The 18,194-nt window shown below is 42.4% G+C and overlaps 1 protein-coding gene across 5 annotated transcripts in view; it reads right to left on the reverse strand.

Annotated features, from left to right (window-relative positions):
- LOC138299827 (broad substrate specificity ATP-binding cassette transporter ABCG2-like) overlaps positions 1-18,194 on the reverse strand; it is a 676,683-nt gene that overhangs the window by 39,069 nt on the left and 619,420 nt on the right. For all 5 annotated transcript variants that reach the window (XM_069238424.1, XM_069238432.1, XM_069238461.1 and 2 more), the window contains one exon: positions 16,718-16,824. In XM_069238424.1, the coding sequence (XP_069094525.1) occupies positions 16,718-16,824 (107 nt within the window). The remainder of the gene's footprint in view (positions 1-16,717; positions 16,825-18,194) is intronic.

An 18,194-nucleotide genomic window follows, 5' to 3' on the forward strand; every position in this document is an offset into this window, starting at 1 on the left:
AATGTATCTCTTATTTTGAATCTTATCATGGTTGCATTACTGCATGTTCTGTTCCCTAGAAAGGATTTCTATGTCCTTCCCAACACAGTACATAAATAATAAGCCTCTGATATATGGCAAGCAAGCACTGTCAATGACAATAGGTCTTGCCTATGTGAGAGCTATTGTTTTTGTCAATGTCTTTTAGCCATCTTGTATGGCAGTGCGGCTGTTGTGTGGCATCGCGAAAAGTTAGAAAAGAGGTGACTGTATGAAGCTGGCTCTTTATATAGCGGACCAAAATGAGGTACACTGTGCAAAGATTTCAAGCAAATCACAAAAGTATCACAGAGGCACAAATTACATTCCAAATGCTCTCTTTTGTGGTAGTGTGGGTGAGCAGTTAAGCATACCAGGGGACAGTGCTAAGCATGTAAGGCACACACATAGGCAGTAAGTGTGACACACATTCAATAAAGAAATTCAACACCAATTTATAAAAATAGCACATATGTTTATATAAATTTAGATATCAAGATCACGGGAATCAGGTGAGTACTTTTTGAGTTACGAATTTTTAGTGCGAAAGTGGACAGTGCATTTTTCTGTAGCTGGGATGTTATTCTATACACAGCAAACAGGTACTTCACAGCAACTTACTGGACCAATCTTCGAGACTTAAGGTGAGTATGGAGCAGGGTTCTAAGCCACACCAACAGGTCACCTCGGGTGGCACTGGGATGGCCCGGTGCAGTGATGCAGTTCAGAGATGGGTGCCCTGTGTATGTCTATGGGGATTGGTCAAGCTGTGTTCATGTCAGGCTGGTCACCAAGGGGTGTGTACAGCATTGAAATGCAACATGCTTCCTGCATAGCTAATTTTCCTGTCTATCCAGGTGCCATACGGACCCTGCGGAAGTGGAAAAGTGTGTGTGTGTTTGTGTGTGTGTGTTGGGGAGGGGGAGGGGGAAAGGGTAGCATCTTCCTCTGCAGAAGGCTAGATCTGCATACCAAAGAAGTCGGCTTCTTTGAACCCTCCTGTCTTGTATTAGTGCAACCAGAACCCAGCTTCCTACACAACTTTAACCCACCCTCCCCAATCCAACAGACCAGGAGACTCAGCCACAAACTGGGAGAGTCTTCCTAGTCTCTCAGGCAAGGAAGAGTAAGGAAGCAGTCTGGATGGTTGCAGGGCCTACTCTGCCTTAAATCCTCCTGTCCAGGTCATTTCCGTTGGGAAGCTGACCTACCTCAACAGTGTGAGGACCTCATTAAAAATGTTCTTTGTCTGCTCCTTCGGTTTCTTTGCCCACTCTCTTTTCTGGGGGACAAGAGGTGACCACCTCTGCTAACCCTATCTTAGCCAGGGCAAGCCCCAGCTTACCCAAAACATCACCCACAGTTTGAGCAACCCCACCATGACCAACAGGGTCAGGGGTCCTGGCTTGCTATATGGCATGGGGTCAGACCACCATGCCAAGGCCAGTGCAGCCATAAAGGCTAACATCCAGCAGGGGCTATTGACAGCTGTAAGTGTCCTGAACCAAACATTTAGCTCTCTAAATGACAGGCGGATGGGCTAGGGAACAGGTCTCTCTGGGTTCAGGAGGCCTGCCAGCTGTCTTTTGGGTAGGGGGTTACTACATCTTGTAGCAAACACCCTCTTTCACTCCCTCTTCTGTCAGCTGAGGGGCCACAAAACACTGGCTAAACTGCTGCCTGACTAGTTAGAACTTTTTGTGGGGCAGGTAAGCCCTTACCAGTGCCAACTCTGGAGCTCTTCCTTACTAGAGCAGAATCTCCTTGACTGCCTAGAACTTTACTTAAAATTTGCTCATCCTTTTCTACACTTTTTCCCTGCCTTTCTTTTGGGGACTACTTTTACTGGCTGTAGGTTCGGCACTTCCAGAATACTTAGGAGAGGACTAGCACTGGACCAGTTCTCTTTTGGGCTCTGATCAAACTCAGGGAGGTCATTTCCAAGGAGACAATCAAGGGGGAGGTCTGAACTGGCTACCATCCTTCAACTAGGGATCCCACCTATCTCTACAGCCTATCAGTAATCTCCCCTGGGACAACCCTTACTCTTTTAGTCTCACCTTGGATGTACAGGCTTGAGAGTACTAGCCTGTCATGCACAAGGGTGAGACTGGCACAGGGTATCTCTCAGGGCAGTGGTTGGGATTCCATTCACCAGTAGGTGGTGGAACTGTCTGCTTCCCTCTGGAATCTCCAACTCACTTTTGGGTCCCACTTCCCAGTTAAAGGCTATAACGACCTCCTCATCTGAGAAGTCACCCTCTAAGGCTACACTGGCAACCCCGGGGGGCACACTAGTGGGTTTGTTTTTAGGACAGGAAGTGTCTTTGGTTCGGTGCCCTGTCTGCTTACAGTCAAAGAACTAAGCCTTTGTGGCATCCCAGGTTTTACTCGGAAAACCCACTTTTGTTTTGTGAGGTGTCTGGAGCCCACCATCCTGAACATATTTTTGGTGGCCTACAGAGGATTACATTCTTTATTTTAGAGTTGTCCACCTTTTCCTCTTGGCGGATGTGGGGTGTCCTTCCCAAACACTATCTTTTGATCACCCCCTCCATGACTTTTCTTTGACACTTTAGTTTTCACCGAATGATCAGCTTTCTTTCCCAGCTCCTGGGGAAAGACCGGACCCAGGTCCACCAGGTATTGATGCAACTTTTCAAAAGTACATTTACTCAGTAGATGTTCCTTCAAAATCAAATTATACATCTTATTATAGTCGTGCACCTGAATTCCCTTTAACTAACCACATAACATTTTTACTGAAAAGTCTACAAAATCAACCCAGGACTGATTCAGGTTTTTCCGAGTCTCCCTGAACCTTATTCTATATTACACAGTGGTAAGTCCAAAACCCTCAATCAGGGTTCCCTTCATGAGGTCATAGGACTCAGCATCTGTCTCATGCAGTGCCAGGAGTATATCCCTGCACTTCTCTGAGAACAGCTCCCACAGTAGAATGCCCGAAGATGTATTGTTGAATTTCCTCATTCTACAATGCTGAGAACCATTTGGTAATATCACAACCATCTTCGTATTTAGGGACAATCCCTTTGGGGATTTTAGGGTCAAAAGCTACTTCAGTCTCCCTATTTAAGTTGTTGCAGCCAACAGAGATAGGTTCCACGTCCATCTCAATCCTTTCTTTTCCTATTGCTAAGAGTTTTGCCTCTAACTCTATCCTCTAAGCTACTTTCTGGAGATCAGCATCTTCACTCTTTCCATCCCCTGGGGTACCATGAGAAGTGCTCCAAGTGGTGTTACTATTAGGGGAAGTGCTGAGGGAATCATCATCCTCCTCAACCTCCTCTTCCCCAATGGGTCATGGCCCTATAACTTTCTGCTAGCAACTGCTGCAGACGGGCTCTTGTGGACTTAGGGCCCATGGCAAGTTTCCATGCTTGGCAGAGGGCCTTACATATGGCACACTTAAGATTTTTGTAGGGGCCCAGGTTGCGCTCCTGGGAGGGGCCTGCTGCCTCAGACATGGTTTTTAAAATAGTTGTGACCTTTTTAGAATCTTACACAAAAATCGTAAGTTTTTTGTAAGGCCTAACTATCTTGCAACTTTTAAAATGTCTAACAACGACGACTGGGGCACTTAACCAAGGCCCTCACAGACCACATTAGAAATTTTGAAAAATCAAGAGATAGAAAATCAAAAAATACTTTGCTAACTGAAGTCAATCAGATTCTTTAGTGGAATCACAATACTGACAGAGTAGTACAGTATATGCAAAGTATTTTATCCCACCGCTGTACCACCAAAGTAGGAAGCTGACTCTCTATATAGTGGACCAAAAAGAGGTACACTGTGCAAAGAGTCCGAGCAAATCCCAAAGGTATCACAGAGGCACAAATTACATCCCAAATGCTCTCTTTTGTGGTACTGTGGGTGAGCAGTTACGCATATCGGAGAGTAGTGCTACGCATGGAAGGCGCGCACATAGGCAGTAAGTGAGAGACACACTCAAAAAAGAAATCCAACACCAATTTATAAATATAACATGAAATTTTATTTAAATTTAGATACCACGGTCACCAGAATCAGGTGAGTACTTTTTGAGTTATGAATATTTAGAGTTTGCCTAAGTAGACAGCGCATTTCTCCTTTGCTGTAGTGTTACTCTATGGGGGAGAAAATATACACAACAAACAGGTACTTCGCAGCAACTTACAGGACCAATATTCTGGACTTAAGGTGAGCACAGGACGGGGTCCTAGGCCACACCAACAGGTCACTTCGGGTAGCACCTGGGGTGGCCAGGAGTAGTGGTGCAGTACAGTGTTGGGTGCTCCGTGTACGTGTATGAGGATTGGTACGGTCACAAAGATACTGCAGGGGTGGACTGAGAGTCCAGTCCAGGTGAACCACTCAGGGGGTTGAGTTCTTGCGAAGCTCAGGGATGTAGGGACTCTTGCTCTACTTGGTCTAGGGTGTCCGGGTGCAGAGGTGGTTTGAACCGCTTGGTTAACCATCACCAGCGGTGGCTGTGGTAGAGAAGGCCCATAGACACAGTCTGCATGCGTGGACTGGGGGTCCAGTCCATCTGAACCAAGAAGCGGGCTTAGGTCTCACAAGCCTGAGAGACGTAGGGGCACCTGAAGTCCTCTTCTCCTTGGTCTGAGGCGTGCGGGTGCAGAGGTCCAGTGGACCATTGGGTCTCTGTCACCAGAGGCTGTTATGGTGAAAGGGGGTCTGGAGAAACAGGCTGCAGGTGCCTTTGTAAAGTCCACAGTGGATCAACACAAGGTGGGCTTTGTCGCTGGAGGGTCTGGGAACCAAGCTGACACCGTTGGCACACCTCAGCTCGCACTACGGGGCTCAGGTGCGGCGGTGATGTCCGGCGTCGCAGTCATCACAGTTCTTGGGTTGCCTACAGATGCAGGGAGACAGCTCCTCTGCTCTAAGGGGGTTCTTCTTGGCGATCTGCAAAGCACTGGCAGTTCTCCTGGCTTCTTGGATGCTGCAGCGGCAGGACAGGTGAGTTACTCTGAAGCGTCAGGTGCTACTGGCAGGATTGGCACCAAGTCCGTTGTGCTACTCCGTTTTCCAGTCAGCAGGGTTCTTGTCGACTCCTTTCTCCTTTTGTGCCCAGCAAAATCTATTTCCTTAGTATCATGGGGGCTCTATAAATTCTCAATTTAGGGTGTTAAGGGTAGTAGCCAAAGTGGTACTTAGCCTTGAGGTCATTACACCCCCTAGATGGCCACTTCCTTTGGGGAGTCGGCATCACCCTGTTTCAGACTTCCTAATTCCATCACATGCAAAATGGCAGAATTCTTAAGGCTGTGTTCAGGCTGGTCACCCTCGGGATGTTTCCAGCCTGGAAATGCAACACACCTCCTGCACAGCTAATTTTGCCTTCTGTCCCGGTGCCAGATGGGCCCTGGGGTAGGGGGTTCACCGTCTTCCTCTGAGTAAGGCCAGACTTGCATATCAAAGATGGTTGGCTTCTTTGAAGCCTCCTTTCTTGGAATGCAGGTCTGCAGTTCGTCCTGTTGGGAGGGGTGTGTAACAACCCTGCCAGAGCAGGCTTTGTTTCTGACCTCCAGAGAGCAAAGACTCTCACCCTTGGGGCCAGAATCTTGACTGTTGGTGGCAGACTGGCTAAAACTAGTCAGTGAGCCCACCAGCAGTTGGTAGGTTTTTGGGAGGCACCTCTAAGTTGCCCTCTGAGTACATGTATTAATATATCCATCACTGGAATCAGTGAGAGTTTATTAATATGAGATGTTTGGTAGCAAACATCCGTATTTTCAGTTAAGCCATCAAGTAGCTAGGGAACTCGTATTGACCAGTGTCCAGCACATGTATTTAGCATGGCTTCCCTGTTCACTTACTATGTCGAACACTGCGGGGGCATATCTGCTCTTGCAGATATGTCCACACAAGTGATGTAATATAATGCACCCTGCCTTAGGCTGTAAGGCCTGTGGTGCCTTTCAGTCAAAGCTGCATCAAAAAGAAGGGAGGGGGGTGCTGCAACCAGAACCCAGCTTCCTACAGTGACGGTGCCCAAAACTCTGTGGCCCGCTAGGGTGAAGGGAGTAGAGTGTTTATGAGGGGGCAGCAATGAGGGAAAACAGCCTTGACATACTTATTTTATTAAAAAAGTGATTTTAAGGTTCAGGGATGTGTAGAGGTAATGGTGGTTTTAGGGTTTAAGGGTGGGTAGAGGTATAGACAGTAAGGCTGATTTTAGGATTTAGGGGTGATTAAGGGTGAATTAAGGGTTTGGAGGTGGTAAGAAATAAAGGGAGTTAAGGGAATAATCAGGGGTGGGGAGAGGTAACTGAGAAATGGGTGATTTAGGGGTTCAGGTAGGTAACCGTAAAGGTATGGAAGGGCGATTTTAATTTGCAGGGGTGGGTAGAGGTACAGCGTTGTTTAGGATGAATTTAGGGTTTAGGAGTGGGAAACTCAATTTTTGATGATGAACAAAACGTCCTCTAAATTATAAAAGAGTAACCAAGAAATAAGTAAATGTGACACAGTAGCAAATAACATTCTAAAAAATAAATATGGCATGGCAACAGCCCTAAATGAAGGAAGTATGTTTACAGCTTCATCATCAATGAAAGCGACAAGCAGACAAAATGTATGCTTCGGAAATTGGTCACATGCAACAACGTTTTGTAATAGCTAGATGTTTGTGTTCAGCTCTTGGAAATATCTTGAAGTGGTAGCTTCAACTATGACGGTTTCATGTTGTCTTCCAAACAAAGGCCAAACAAGTACCACAATTTAAGCGCAAGCAGTACCAAGAACACTAATCAAGAAATCCATCAGTACATGGTTGATATCCCAGGTAATCAATGGGCAGGCTATTAGCCCCTTTTTAGAGCTTTTTTAAAGAAATAAAAGATCGTCACAAGGAATAGCGAGTGAGCTGTCTCGGTTGAGACCTAAAAAGGATGGTTTGAAACAAGCCAAGGCTACAGACGGAAATATTTCCAGAGCAGACACATAGCCACAGGATTACCTGGGAAGAGAAGACATCCCAGAAAAGGCTAAGAGTTTGTGGTAAAATTGTGCCCTTAATGGTCCGAAAAAACTTAAATCACAAACACTTGAATATCAGCCAGTGGGTGGGAACTTGTTAACAGGGTGCTAGACCCACCCTAACTAAATGAAAATGAATAGTCTGTGTTGGTATAAGCATACCGGATGGCAGGACCCTTTTGGGATCATTCGATCTTTGGTCTTTTAGGGAAATTCATGGTCTTTGCTCTCTCGTTCTTTGAGCTTACCTACCGGGCCCTTTGTTCCTTCATATTCTGTCTAATCTGAATCTACTCGATACCTGGATCTCGCCCCAGGAAAGACGGTCCAATGTCCGTCTGATTCCTAAAAGAGGTTCTAGTGAGACACAAAGAAGCCTGTAGCAGAAGAGTGGAGAGCTACAAACTGCAACGTAAGGCCAGGCAAGATTCACCAACGTTCGCCCCACAAAGGGTTAACAATTCTAGGGGAATACGAATATAGCTGGTCCTCACATAAATCAGTGCTCAGTGGGTTGCCTTTCGTGTTTCACTGGATAAATATATGAATTAAAAGTAGTTTTCCATCTATAAGGTAAGTCAGTATTTTTCTTAAGTGTTTGCTGTGATGTTTCACTTGATAGATATATACACTAAAAGTAGGTTTCCAGCTACACTGTAAGCCACAGGTTTTTTTTCCGCAGTTTTCTACACTTTTTGCACGGTTGTCTTCAAAAATAGATCTGCAGGCAAGGAAGTCATCTGTTATGGTTGTCATTTTAAAGCACTCGCGGAGCTTGTGACCGAGTTAAAATGAGATAACGAACTTAAACTTGTGATGTCGTAAATTATGTAATACCTTGTTAAATGCACCCACATTCAATTAGGGAGGTTTCTCTCAGTAATGAAATAAAAATCTTAAGAAAAACAGAAATACAGATAGCGGAGAGTCACTTTTTACACTCGATGAAAGAGCTGTTTTAGACGGCCAATAGCTTTGAGTAAAACCTGTTTGTTTTGCATTTTTTAGCTGCAGCTTAAATTCGGTTCCTGCTTTTCAGAAGATACACCATGTTAAATAAACCTCGGAAGGTGCACACCTAATAGAAGAATGTTTCCACTACACACTTAGAAATGTGATATATTTTTAATATATGCCGATATATTAAAAAAGCTAAGCGCTTGTTCCAAAGAATAGAAGCTCATTTGCAGAAAATGGCAATGTATTAAAAAGAGGGCTTGTGAGCAGCTCTAAAGTTACTCCTATGGCATAAGTACACAGTGTCTGCTTTAACATTTTCAGATTTAAATGTTGTTTCTTTTTTTTATACTTACTTTAATAATCTTAGTAATATTGTTAACAGTTGTGCATCCCAGGAGAAGGAATCACATACCCCCTGGCGATGCAGACCACAGGGTTAGAACAACTAATCTAGAATATAGGTGGAAAGCTGCAGATACGTTTTAAGGAATATGCAAAGTGGGCAATTGCCCAGGGCCCCTACTTTCCCAGGACCTCCAGGGAAGGTGAGTTTTCTCTCTTTTTGACTATCTATGTATTCTAATCTCTGTCTAAACCTCTCTAACTACCTGCCTGTCTCTACTTTTGACTTTGTCCCTCTTCCCCATGTAAGACATGCTCCCACTGTTTTGCGTGATCCTGTTTAACACCGACTTTAGAACTGTGTGGCTTCCTGGGAGCATGGGTCACCAAGAAATGGCCATTAAAATAAAAAAACATCCCTTACAGAGCCCCTCAAAATATGTCATGCCTGAGCCCGCCAAAATCTTTAGGATGACACTTGGAAACGGTTTCTCGCTAGGTTACTGTTTACGGTTAAAAACTGCTAGGGGCGTATCGCGTGAAAAAATACACTTCACGTGGGGTGCAAAACCACCTGAAGACGGAGCTGTAAATATGGGACATTAACAATCTGTAACCTGCACAGGGAACAGTGCCACACATGGCAGTTTCCTATGAAGAAAGATCTTGATGGCTCAGAAATGGGAGAATTCTACTTCTACCATGGTTGTTACCGAAGACGGGCACTGATATTTCTCTGTCCATCAGGACCAAAGATTTTTTTTTTTTCCTTAGACTTGCAGCAGTTGGGCATGTGCCCAAAAGATATGTCCAGATCATAGTAGGCATGCACATGTCAGTAGACAGATGTGCTACCCTAAAAACTATTAAGTCTCCTAAAAACATCCTTCTAAAATATTGTATTCTGTTGAACTAAGAATAGCTAAAAGGAGGTGTAAAAACCTGGAACAGAAGTGAAGATCTCCAAGAAATAAAAGCTCAGCAAAAATATAAAGATGAATTAAAACAATACCACAGAGCTCTACGGAGAGCTAAGAAGGACTATTTCATTAAAAGAAACAAAAACAGTAGCTCTTCTAAGTAAATGTTTAAAATTATAAAGGAGCTGGCGCAGTCTACCTGTTCATCCCATTCACTTCCTTTGAGCTTTTTGCAAAGAATTTGGGTGTTACTTCACAGATAAAATATCTAAGATTTATTGTTCTTTTGAGGCTCAACCTCTTCCTGAGGTACTTACCTGGCTTACTATGGGCCCTTCTGTAGATGCCATTGCGCATCTAGGAGCCTCTGAATCTTCACGGAAGAACAGGTCTTAAAGCTGATGACAGAGGGTAAGTCAGGAGCCCCTTTCGATCCTTGCCCCCATTTAATTTATTCTCAGTTGGGTGTTACCCTCCTCCCCTATTTTACTCAGATTTTTAATCAGTCCCTCAACACAGTTACTTTCCCAAAGATCTGGAAGGAAGCAATCACCTTACCTCTAGCAAAAAAAAAAAAAAAAAACAGGAATTGAGCCCTACATCCTCTCCAACTATCGGCGTAGATCACTTCTTCCTTTTACGAAAAACATTTAAAAAAATTTGTGAACAGGCAATTGACAAATTTTCTGGAAAGCAACACTCTATTAGACCCGTCCACATTGCTATTTGTTCTGGATGATATTAGGCTTATGGTAGGGCAGGGCCTTGATCCTATTGGACATACCCGCATCTCACATAACTTGCTGATTAAGAAACTAGAAACTACAATTTCGGTAAACACTCTAAAGCCCTGAAATGGTTGGGCTCCTTTTGGCATTTTCAGATCCCGATCTTACAATTCTGAATGTGGAGTACCACAGGGCTCGTCTCTGAGCCCTACTCTTTTTATTTTTTTGTGTGGCCCCACTGTAAAAAAATTGTAAGGAAATGAGGCTTTGATGTCGGCTCTTATGTGGACAAGTTGTTATCCCTCTGGGCAAGAATCTGAATGAAACACGGTGTAATCTATGCAACGACTGCCTCACCCAGATGGCAGGATGGATGACTAATCAGTGTTTTAAGTTAAACACAGATACAACGGAGATCCTGCTATTCGGTGGGGCTCATTCCATCTGGGATGCATTTGGGTGGCTGGACTCTTTGGGAGATATGCCTACCCCTAAGAAATTGGCCAAGAATTTAGGGATCATGGTAGACGATGCTCTTTCCATGCAAGAACAGGTGAAAGTCACTCCCGGTAAGTGTTTTGGCATTCTTAAGCTTCTCAGAAGGCTGTTTAAATGGATACCAATTGCCTGGCGCAAAACTATAGTCCAGGCTTTGATTACCAGTCGTTTGGACTATGGCAATGCCCTTTTCGTGGGCATGGCAGATTACCTTTTTTACCAAACTACAGATAATTCCAAATGCCGCTGCTAAGCCTATCTGTGGACAGATTTGCCTCTGCTTCAGCCTGTTTGACATCTCTTCATTGGCTTCCTATGCGGAAAAGAGCTAGCTTTAAACTTTTATGCTGTGCTCACAAGGCCTTGTATAACACTGGACCGAAACCTCACAAACCTGAGTAGAATTTTACAGACCTTCATGAGAAGTAGGATCCAGTAAGCTAGCCCTAGACAAGACCATATGTACTAGGAAAACCAGAACTGGTGGACGTTCGTTTTTGTACTTGGCTGCTGCCCAGTGGAATCATTTATCCCTGACTCTCCGCCTTACTGACAACCATCTTCCATTCAGAAAGAAATTAAAAACTTAGCTGTTTTCGGGATAAGCGCAATTTGATTTAGGTTCTGATTTTTGCAGTGTTCCTTCTAGGTGAAACTTTAGGGGATTTTGTATCACTGTGATGTCCTCGAGGGGATGAGTGTTGTGCTTTATAATTATCTAAAAATAAAGTATATAAAATGCAAGACTCTGGGGTCCCTATCAGTGTTACATCTTAGACAAATTAATCTGGGTGCTATTCTACCTATCCACAGCTTCTAAACAGTTTATAGTTTTTCTATATAACAGAATTTACAGGCATAGCTTGCAAAATAACTATCATCAGGGTAATTATAGAAGGATAAGGCCAAATGCGAGACCATTCTGAAAAAATGGGACCACGTGCGCTTTGAAAAATATTGGTTTTAATGCTGCATTTCACCATCTGCAGCCAGGGAGGACTTAAATTCATTACATTAACAGTCTCCAGCTCTGGTTGGATTTTCTTATTGTTTAGTAGAAGGAACTGAACAGCAGTGGTGGTGGACATGAAGGATTTTAGCCACAAGCTGCCGCTAAAAAAGCAAAAAATAAAACACAAACTTGTTACAACAGATTTCTGGCTTATGACTATTCTAGATTCCCATTCTATATTTTGACTAAATAGAAGTAATCGTCCTAGGACTGAGCATGTGAAGCCCAAACAGTAGTGAAGAGTCATGTCAACAGTTTTTCTGACTGCTGTTTCTTATCACAAGTGAATTAAATACAATAAACTTTAGTACCGTATGTACAGATGTCCATGTTGCTGAAATACCCATCTTTCAGCAAACATTTCCTATGAAAGCTAAAGGCACACCTTCCTTTCTAGCTCAACGTGGTTTAGAGGTTGACAACAAAGTCTTACTAACCACTGATTAACACAGATGAAGTGTCTCCGCAATCCATCAGGAATTTGGAGAAAGAATAACCTCAACATCTGTTGGATACTGTTGATGGTTATTAAATGCCACCAAATGATGTATTTTTCATTTTGTTGCATACAACCTTTTTGTAGTTGGTCTGCGTGCTTCCCTGAGAATATCTGTACCTCTATCAATTAAGCTTAAATGTCCTAATTGTAAGACTTTAGGAGCCAAACTGCTAAGTACACCTATCTACCATCATTCTGTGAGTAACGAGGTTGGATTGCTCAAGTTACAAAATCAATCAGAACCAATGACTAGCGTAGTGTTGACATCATGGACACTGCATGACCTCCCATTAGACTTAATGATGAAATCATGTCACCTCACACGGCACCCGGATCAGTGGAAATGACTGAACTTATCACACAAAAGATCCAAAAGAGGTGGGACAGCAGACATGGCAGAAGTATCGGGCAAAAGGAGGAATTCGAGGCAAGGGCTGCACACCACTTCAGGGTACAATTATATTGTACAGGAGAGCTGAGGCATCTCGGCGAAAGATGCACAGGATGGCGAGACTAGTCAGCAGTCCCACTGAAGGTAATTTGAGTAAAAATCAGCAAAATGAAAGGTTGCGGAGACAGCCCTCCCTTCTGTGTGCGTCTACTTACACTGTCACTCCTGGTAATACTCTGCTGTTCTGAAAGCAGCTGGCAAGTTACTCAGCCTTTTTTTCTCTCTTTGGTGATCTGCTTTCTGAAATGACTCTGAGGGCACTAAACCTCACCTGTGGGGGGCTGTGCCTTCCCTGCTGGAGAAGCTGCAAAGTCAGCCACAAAACCATAAGCTGTAGTGCTGCAGAAAAAATAGTAGCCTAATACCTAAATCAGTAAAGAGTGGAAAATACGAGGACAAGCTTTGTTGTTCTTGGCGTACATACACCACTTTCTGCATGCTTAATCATTGCAGAAGTGGTTGCAGTATGAACAGGCTTATTATGTGAGAGAACAATTTTTGTCTCATATACTGGTGCACATAGGAGTGTATGAATGTTCTTCTGCATTTGTTCACTACTAGAGGAATGATTGGAACTGGAGAAAATTATATGCAAAATCCCCAACCAACTCACTGACCGTGCGTTTCCCCTTGATACCTGGACCCATATTATCAGCATTTCTTGTTTTAACCTGTTACAAATTAATCTGTAAAAAGTTGTCCCCGGTAATGAATTTGGACTCATCTCCACACTGATGCAACTCCCATCCAGGGGACACCCATGCCCATCTTTCAGGTTGGTTTCTCCTGAAAATAGGAATGCCAACGTGTGTTGATAGAGGGTATGATTCTATTCCCTCTGCTTGTTCTGGGGAAAAGCAACTGCTGTGTGTTCTATGAGAAATAATATAGCGGATACCCTGAACTTAATGAGAAATGTCTCCAACGACAGGTGAACGATCTTGGAGTTCTCTTACTACTTTTGTCAGATTTCACTAGCCTATCATATCCAGGTTTTCATGTGTGGTTTCCTTTCCTGTATGGAATGAATCTGTGTAATAGGTGCTGCCAAGGATGAATCTGTAAGCACTGCCCAATGTCACATTCTAGGTATTCCATCAGTGTAATGATTTTACCACCTCTGTTAACAAGCAGCAAATCATTAAAGCCCTCAAATGACTAGACCCACTTACTTGTGAGCTATTCATGGACTGGCCACACCCAGGTCTGTGTGTTATCAAATTAAAGCCAATAATGCCATTAATCACACTATAAGCTTTACTGACAGAGACTCAGAGGTCTGTGAAGGCAAACAGTAATCAGAATTTTATCTTAAAGTCTCAGTGTTGCCAACTGCATTCAACGTTTCTATTTTTGTTCTCAGAAACATTTATCAGGGTTGGTAGTGGAGAGGACCCTTGTACGTTCAGTTTGCACTAAATAACTGTAGTAACAGTTTAATGACCTTGATTATACTTTTCTGGCACTCCTCAAACCTATTCTGTTTACCAGCCATTCATCTAGGGATCGGTACAAGTGTCTACTGCAGTAGTTCCCACCCTTTTGACTTCCGTGGACCCAAATTTATCATTACTGGAACCCAGGGACCCCCAATGAATCATTATGGGAATCCGGGGACCCCCCACTGAGTCATTACTGAAAGCTGGGGACCTAATTTGTTAATATTATTTAATTTTCTAAGCAGTTGCGGACCCCCTGAGGAGGCTTCGCGGACCCCCAGGGGTCCCCCGACCACAGGTTGGGAACCACTGGTCTACTGCATTCTCAGGAGAACTGCCACCACTGCTAGACCATTTGTAAACGTTCATGGGCTGACTTTATTCTAAATAGCTGCAGCTTTAATTGATAATCTTTACAGCTTACCAAAAACCTCAGGTACTTCTGATGTCTTGGATAAACTGAGATGTGAAAAATAGGCACCATTTATATAGAATGTGGCTAGGTAGACAACTTTTACCAGCTTTGCAATGTCATTCTGCAAAGTTGTAATCTTGAATTTGATGTCGTTATCCCTGTAAACTGGGTTTTAGTCCTGAATGGTCTTGTTGACTCACTCCTATTTGGTTCTAGCAAGTGTACTATGTAAACCCATTGATCTATTTCTGGAAATGACTCATAATCAGAGCTTATGCTGCCCACGTTATAGATAAGAACCTCAGATGACTGATCAGGTCCTGCGGTTGAGAGGAAGATATACCCTGTCGAATTCTAGGTCTCCACCCTCTTTTTCTTCTTCTGTTAAAGTCATAGAAATTCTGTCCTTGAGGGTGAGTGGTGGGTTTTGCCAGGCAGTACTTTGTCTTTGTATAGCACCAGTGGAACATTACATGCATCTTCGATATGTCATTAAATGCAAGGTGCTCATAAGTGATCACAGTGAAAAAAGTCAAAATGTGAGGCAACATAATGATGTAGGAACAATCGACTGAGAAGCTACAATGTTAATCGGTAGCAAATATTTACAAATGCCCAGTGTAGTTACTGGTAGAATGGCTATCACTGGTCTGATTGCTAATGAGTTGATAATATTTCAACCTTGTGAAGGCAATTTTAAGGCCATCATCAGGACCAATATATCAGGAACACAGCAGTATTGTGAGTGGACCAGTTTCGAGCAAGCAACAAGGTTAAAGAAATTCAGAGAAGAGTTAGCGATGTTGTGGAATCAACAATCACTAGTTAAGCAGTTATAAGCAAGCGTTGGCAATTCGCAGGGACTTGCAGAATCAACATGTGGGCACCTGCAAGCTGAGGAGAGCTGCAGTGCCATCAGTCACTATACGGCCCCGAAGCTGTTGTTTCATTGATTGGGAATAAGGTAACTATATGTGCCTATTGGAAATTGTATCACTTATTGTTCAAAGATTATAAACGAATGACATTATGCATGCATACATTTCAAATCATCATAAAACAGCGTTCCCTTTTCCTTTAAAGTATATGTTGGAACCTTGCAAAATTTGTTTTATTTTTCAGAGTCAACAATTAAGCTTTTCTGCTTCAACTGATTTCGGGTATTGAGGAGTCCAACATCTTTGACTCCTACATTTCTAGTAGGGAATCATAAGCTTAAGACTCTTCTGCAGTGATAGTACCACTTTCAGCATCTAAAGAAGCAGTCACAATTTGAATATCGTATTCCTGTTTGAAATTGGAGAAGTTCGTCAACTTGGGCCTCCTTTGTGTGCTCTACATGCAAGCCAACATCCTCAGAGCAGAAACCGAGAATTCTGATCCACGATCTAATAACTGTGCTATAGTGTGATCAGCCCATCATTTCTTCTCACTAGTTTTCAAAGTTTTAAGCCTGGAAACAGACAAGCTTTGCACCCCATAAAGTCAAGGTGGGCTGAAAGGCACATGGTACACTCCTCTAATCCCTCAATTCATGGTTTCCAACGCCTGCACTGAGGGGAAAATCTAAAGCAAATCATACTCACAAGCAAAATATCTGTCTATTATAAGACAAAATAAAGATAAACCTATACCTTGGAAAACAAATATTATATGCAACCTTAAAAACGTTATTCTTCGTAGAACTAGAAAGAATAGGTAATGTTAGGCTTAGGAAAAGCAGTTAGATTATCCTTTGCTTGAATAAAGAATAGAGGTTTATCCGCAGTTAGAATAAACACGTTCAACATAATGGAACTTATCATTTCACTCTAAGCTAATTCCCTTACATTGTTCGATATTTAAATTAATATACAATTCTTGAATCCACATACTGTAATGTATTTACTTGTTATCCACCTTCATATCATTTTGCAAGTCTAAGATGATCTTTAATAAAACATTCCTTGTCCAAAAACTTGGTATTTTTGGTATTTCTGTTGTTGGAAAACGGACTCAAAAAGCTTCTCCTAGTAATGGGCAGAATGCTAGACTGTCAAAGAAAAGTTTATTCTTGCTTACAGGTGCGACCATACAATGCCCAATACATTTCCCGCCACGGAAGTGGGACAGTTTTGACAAATATCTTTAAAGTACCAGACAAGTCTGGATTTGTCAGAGGCACTGCCTCTATCACAGCTCTGGTTCATTGAGCGAGCTATGAACTTCTAAATGATGCGCTAATTCTTTTAAGGCATAGTTGCTCAAGTAAAAACAACTATTTTCATTGCTTGGAGAGAGTTTTAGCAGTCGGATGGTTGCAAATTAGCATGATGGGACTTCCGCCGTTTTGGTTGATGCACTTTTCCTGTCCTTGTTACAAGGCCCTTAGTTAACTGAAAACTGAATGCATCACATGATTGAAATAGAATAATGAATAAATCACTCACATAGTGAACGGACTGGTCGTAGCACTGCAATTTTCACTGATGCTTCGTTGAGCCACAGAGACGTTGGGGCAAAATTCTAATCCAGTAAATTCATTAACCTGTAGCGCCTTGCAGAAAAAAACCATAATAAATATACTTAGTCAATAATATGAGTTTGCTAAATTAATTCAACAGTTGCAGACTAAATAGAACACTGATAGAGAAAGCCATCAATGTTTTAGGTGATAAGGCAAAAACCATTGGCTAAGAATTCTGGACAAATAAGACTAAATCTACCATGTAAGACAGCTTTACAAATCCCTTTTATAGGTCATGGTACAGGTTCAGTTTCAGTCAGGAAATAGTCTAAGAGTGGATTGTAAACGTCTATTGGAGTGGAGAATCAGGGGACCACGAGAAGTGAAAGTGAGATGCTGGCTTTAAGGGAAGCAAACTCAGACGCCAGATGCTAAATATGAAACAAATGTTGCCAAGGACAATAGGTCGGGCCTTAGTTCATAAGTGACTGCTTTGCCATACTTGTTTTCTGTGATATATAGTATCAGTTTACTTTTCAAAGAAATCCAAATGATACACATCTTGGAACATTACGGTTATGATCAAGTATAACAAAGAGCATTCTATGGTGGCCATCCATGCTTACCCATGTGCAGATGCATGGGCAGCTACCTTGTAATGGCACTAACAACAATACTAATTGAGGAATTATCCACCTAAATACAAAGGGCACTTCAAATACCTTGTACAACTAACTACACAAATAAAATAATTTCAAAGTAAATTCATCAGAATATAGTGATTGTTCCACTTGCAAAATGAATGTCAAATAAATGTAAGAATATATATCTTAATAAAATGTTATTACAACTTTGCAAAAAAACAGTATGTACAGAATTAATTTAGAATGATTTAACAAAATATACTTATATTTATTTTTATATTTAGAAAGTTTTTTTTAATTTTTATCATAAAATATCTATTAGTTATGTGCATATATTTTTAACATGAAATAAAATGTGTATATAGATTTAAAAAGTTATAATAATGAAAATGTCACTTACCCAGTGTACATCTGTTCGTGGCATCAGTCGCTGGAGATTCACATGTTCTGCATAGCTCGCCATCTGGTGTTGGGTCGGAGTGTTACAAGTTGTTTTTCTTCGAAGAAGTCTTTCGAGTCACGGGACCGAGTGACTCCTCCTTTTGTCTCCATTGCGAATGGGCGTCGACTCCATCTTCGATTGTTTTCCCCGCAGAGGGTGAGGTAGGAGTTGTGTTGTAGTAATAGTGCCCATGCAATGGAGTGACTAAGTATGTACCTATTTAAGGCTAAAATAATATATATACAAATATACAAAGTTGAAGCTAACTTCCGAATTGCTACAGGCTCCCGGGGTGGTGGGTGGGCACATGTGAATCTCCAGCGACTGATGCCACGAACAGATGTACACTGGGTAAGTGACATTTTCAGTTCGAT

Source organism: Pleurodeles waltl, chromosome 1_2 (genome assembly GCF_031143425.1).
Source record: "Pleurodeles waltl isolate 20211129_DDA chromosome 1_2, aPleWal1.hap1.20221129, whole genome shotgun sequence".
Lineage (NCBI taxonomy): Eukaryota > Metazoa > Chordata > Amphibia > Caudata > Salamandridae > Pleurodeles > Pleurodeles waltl.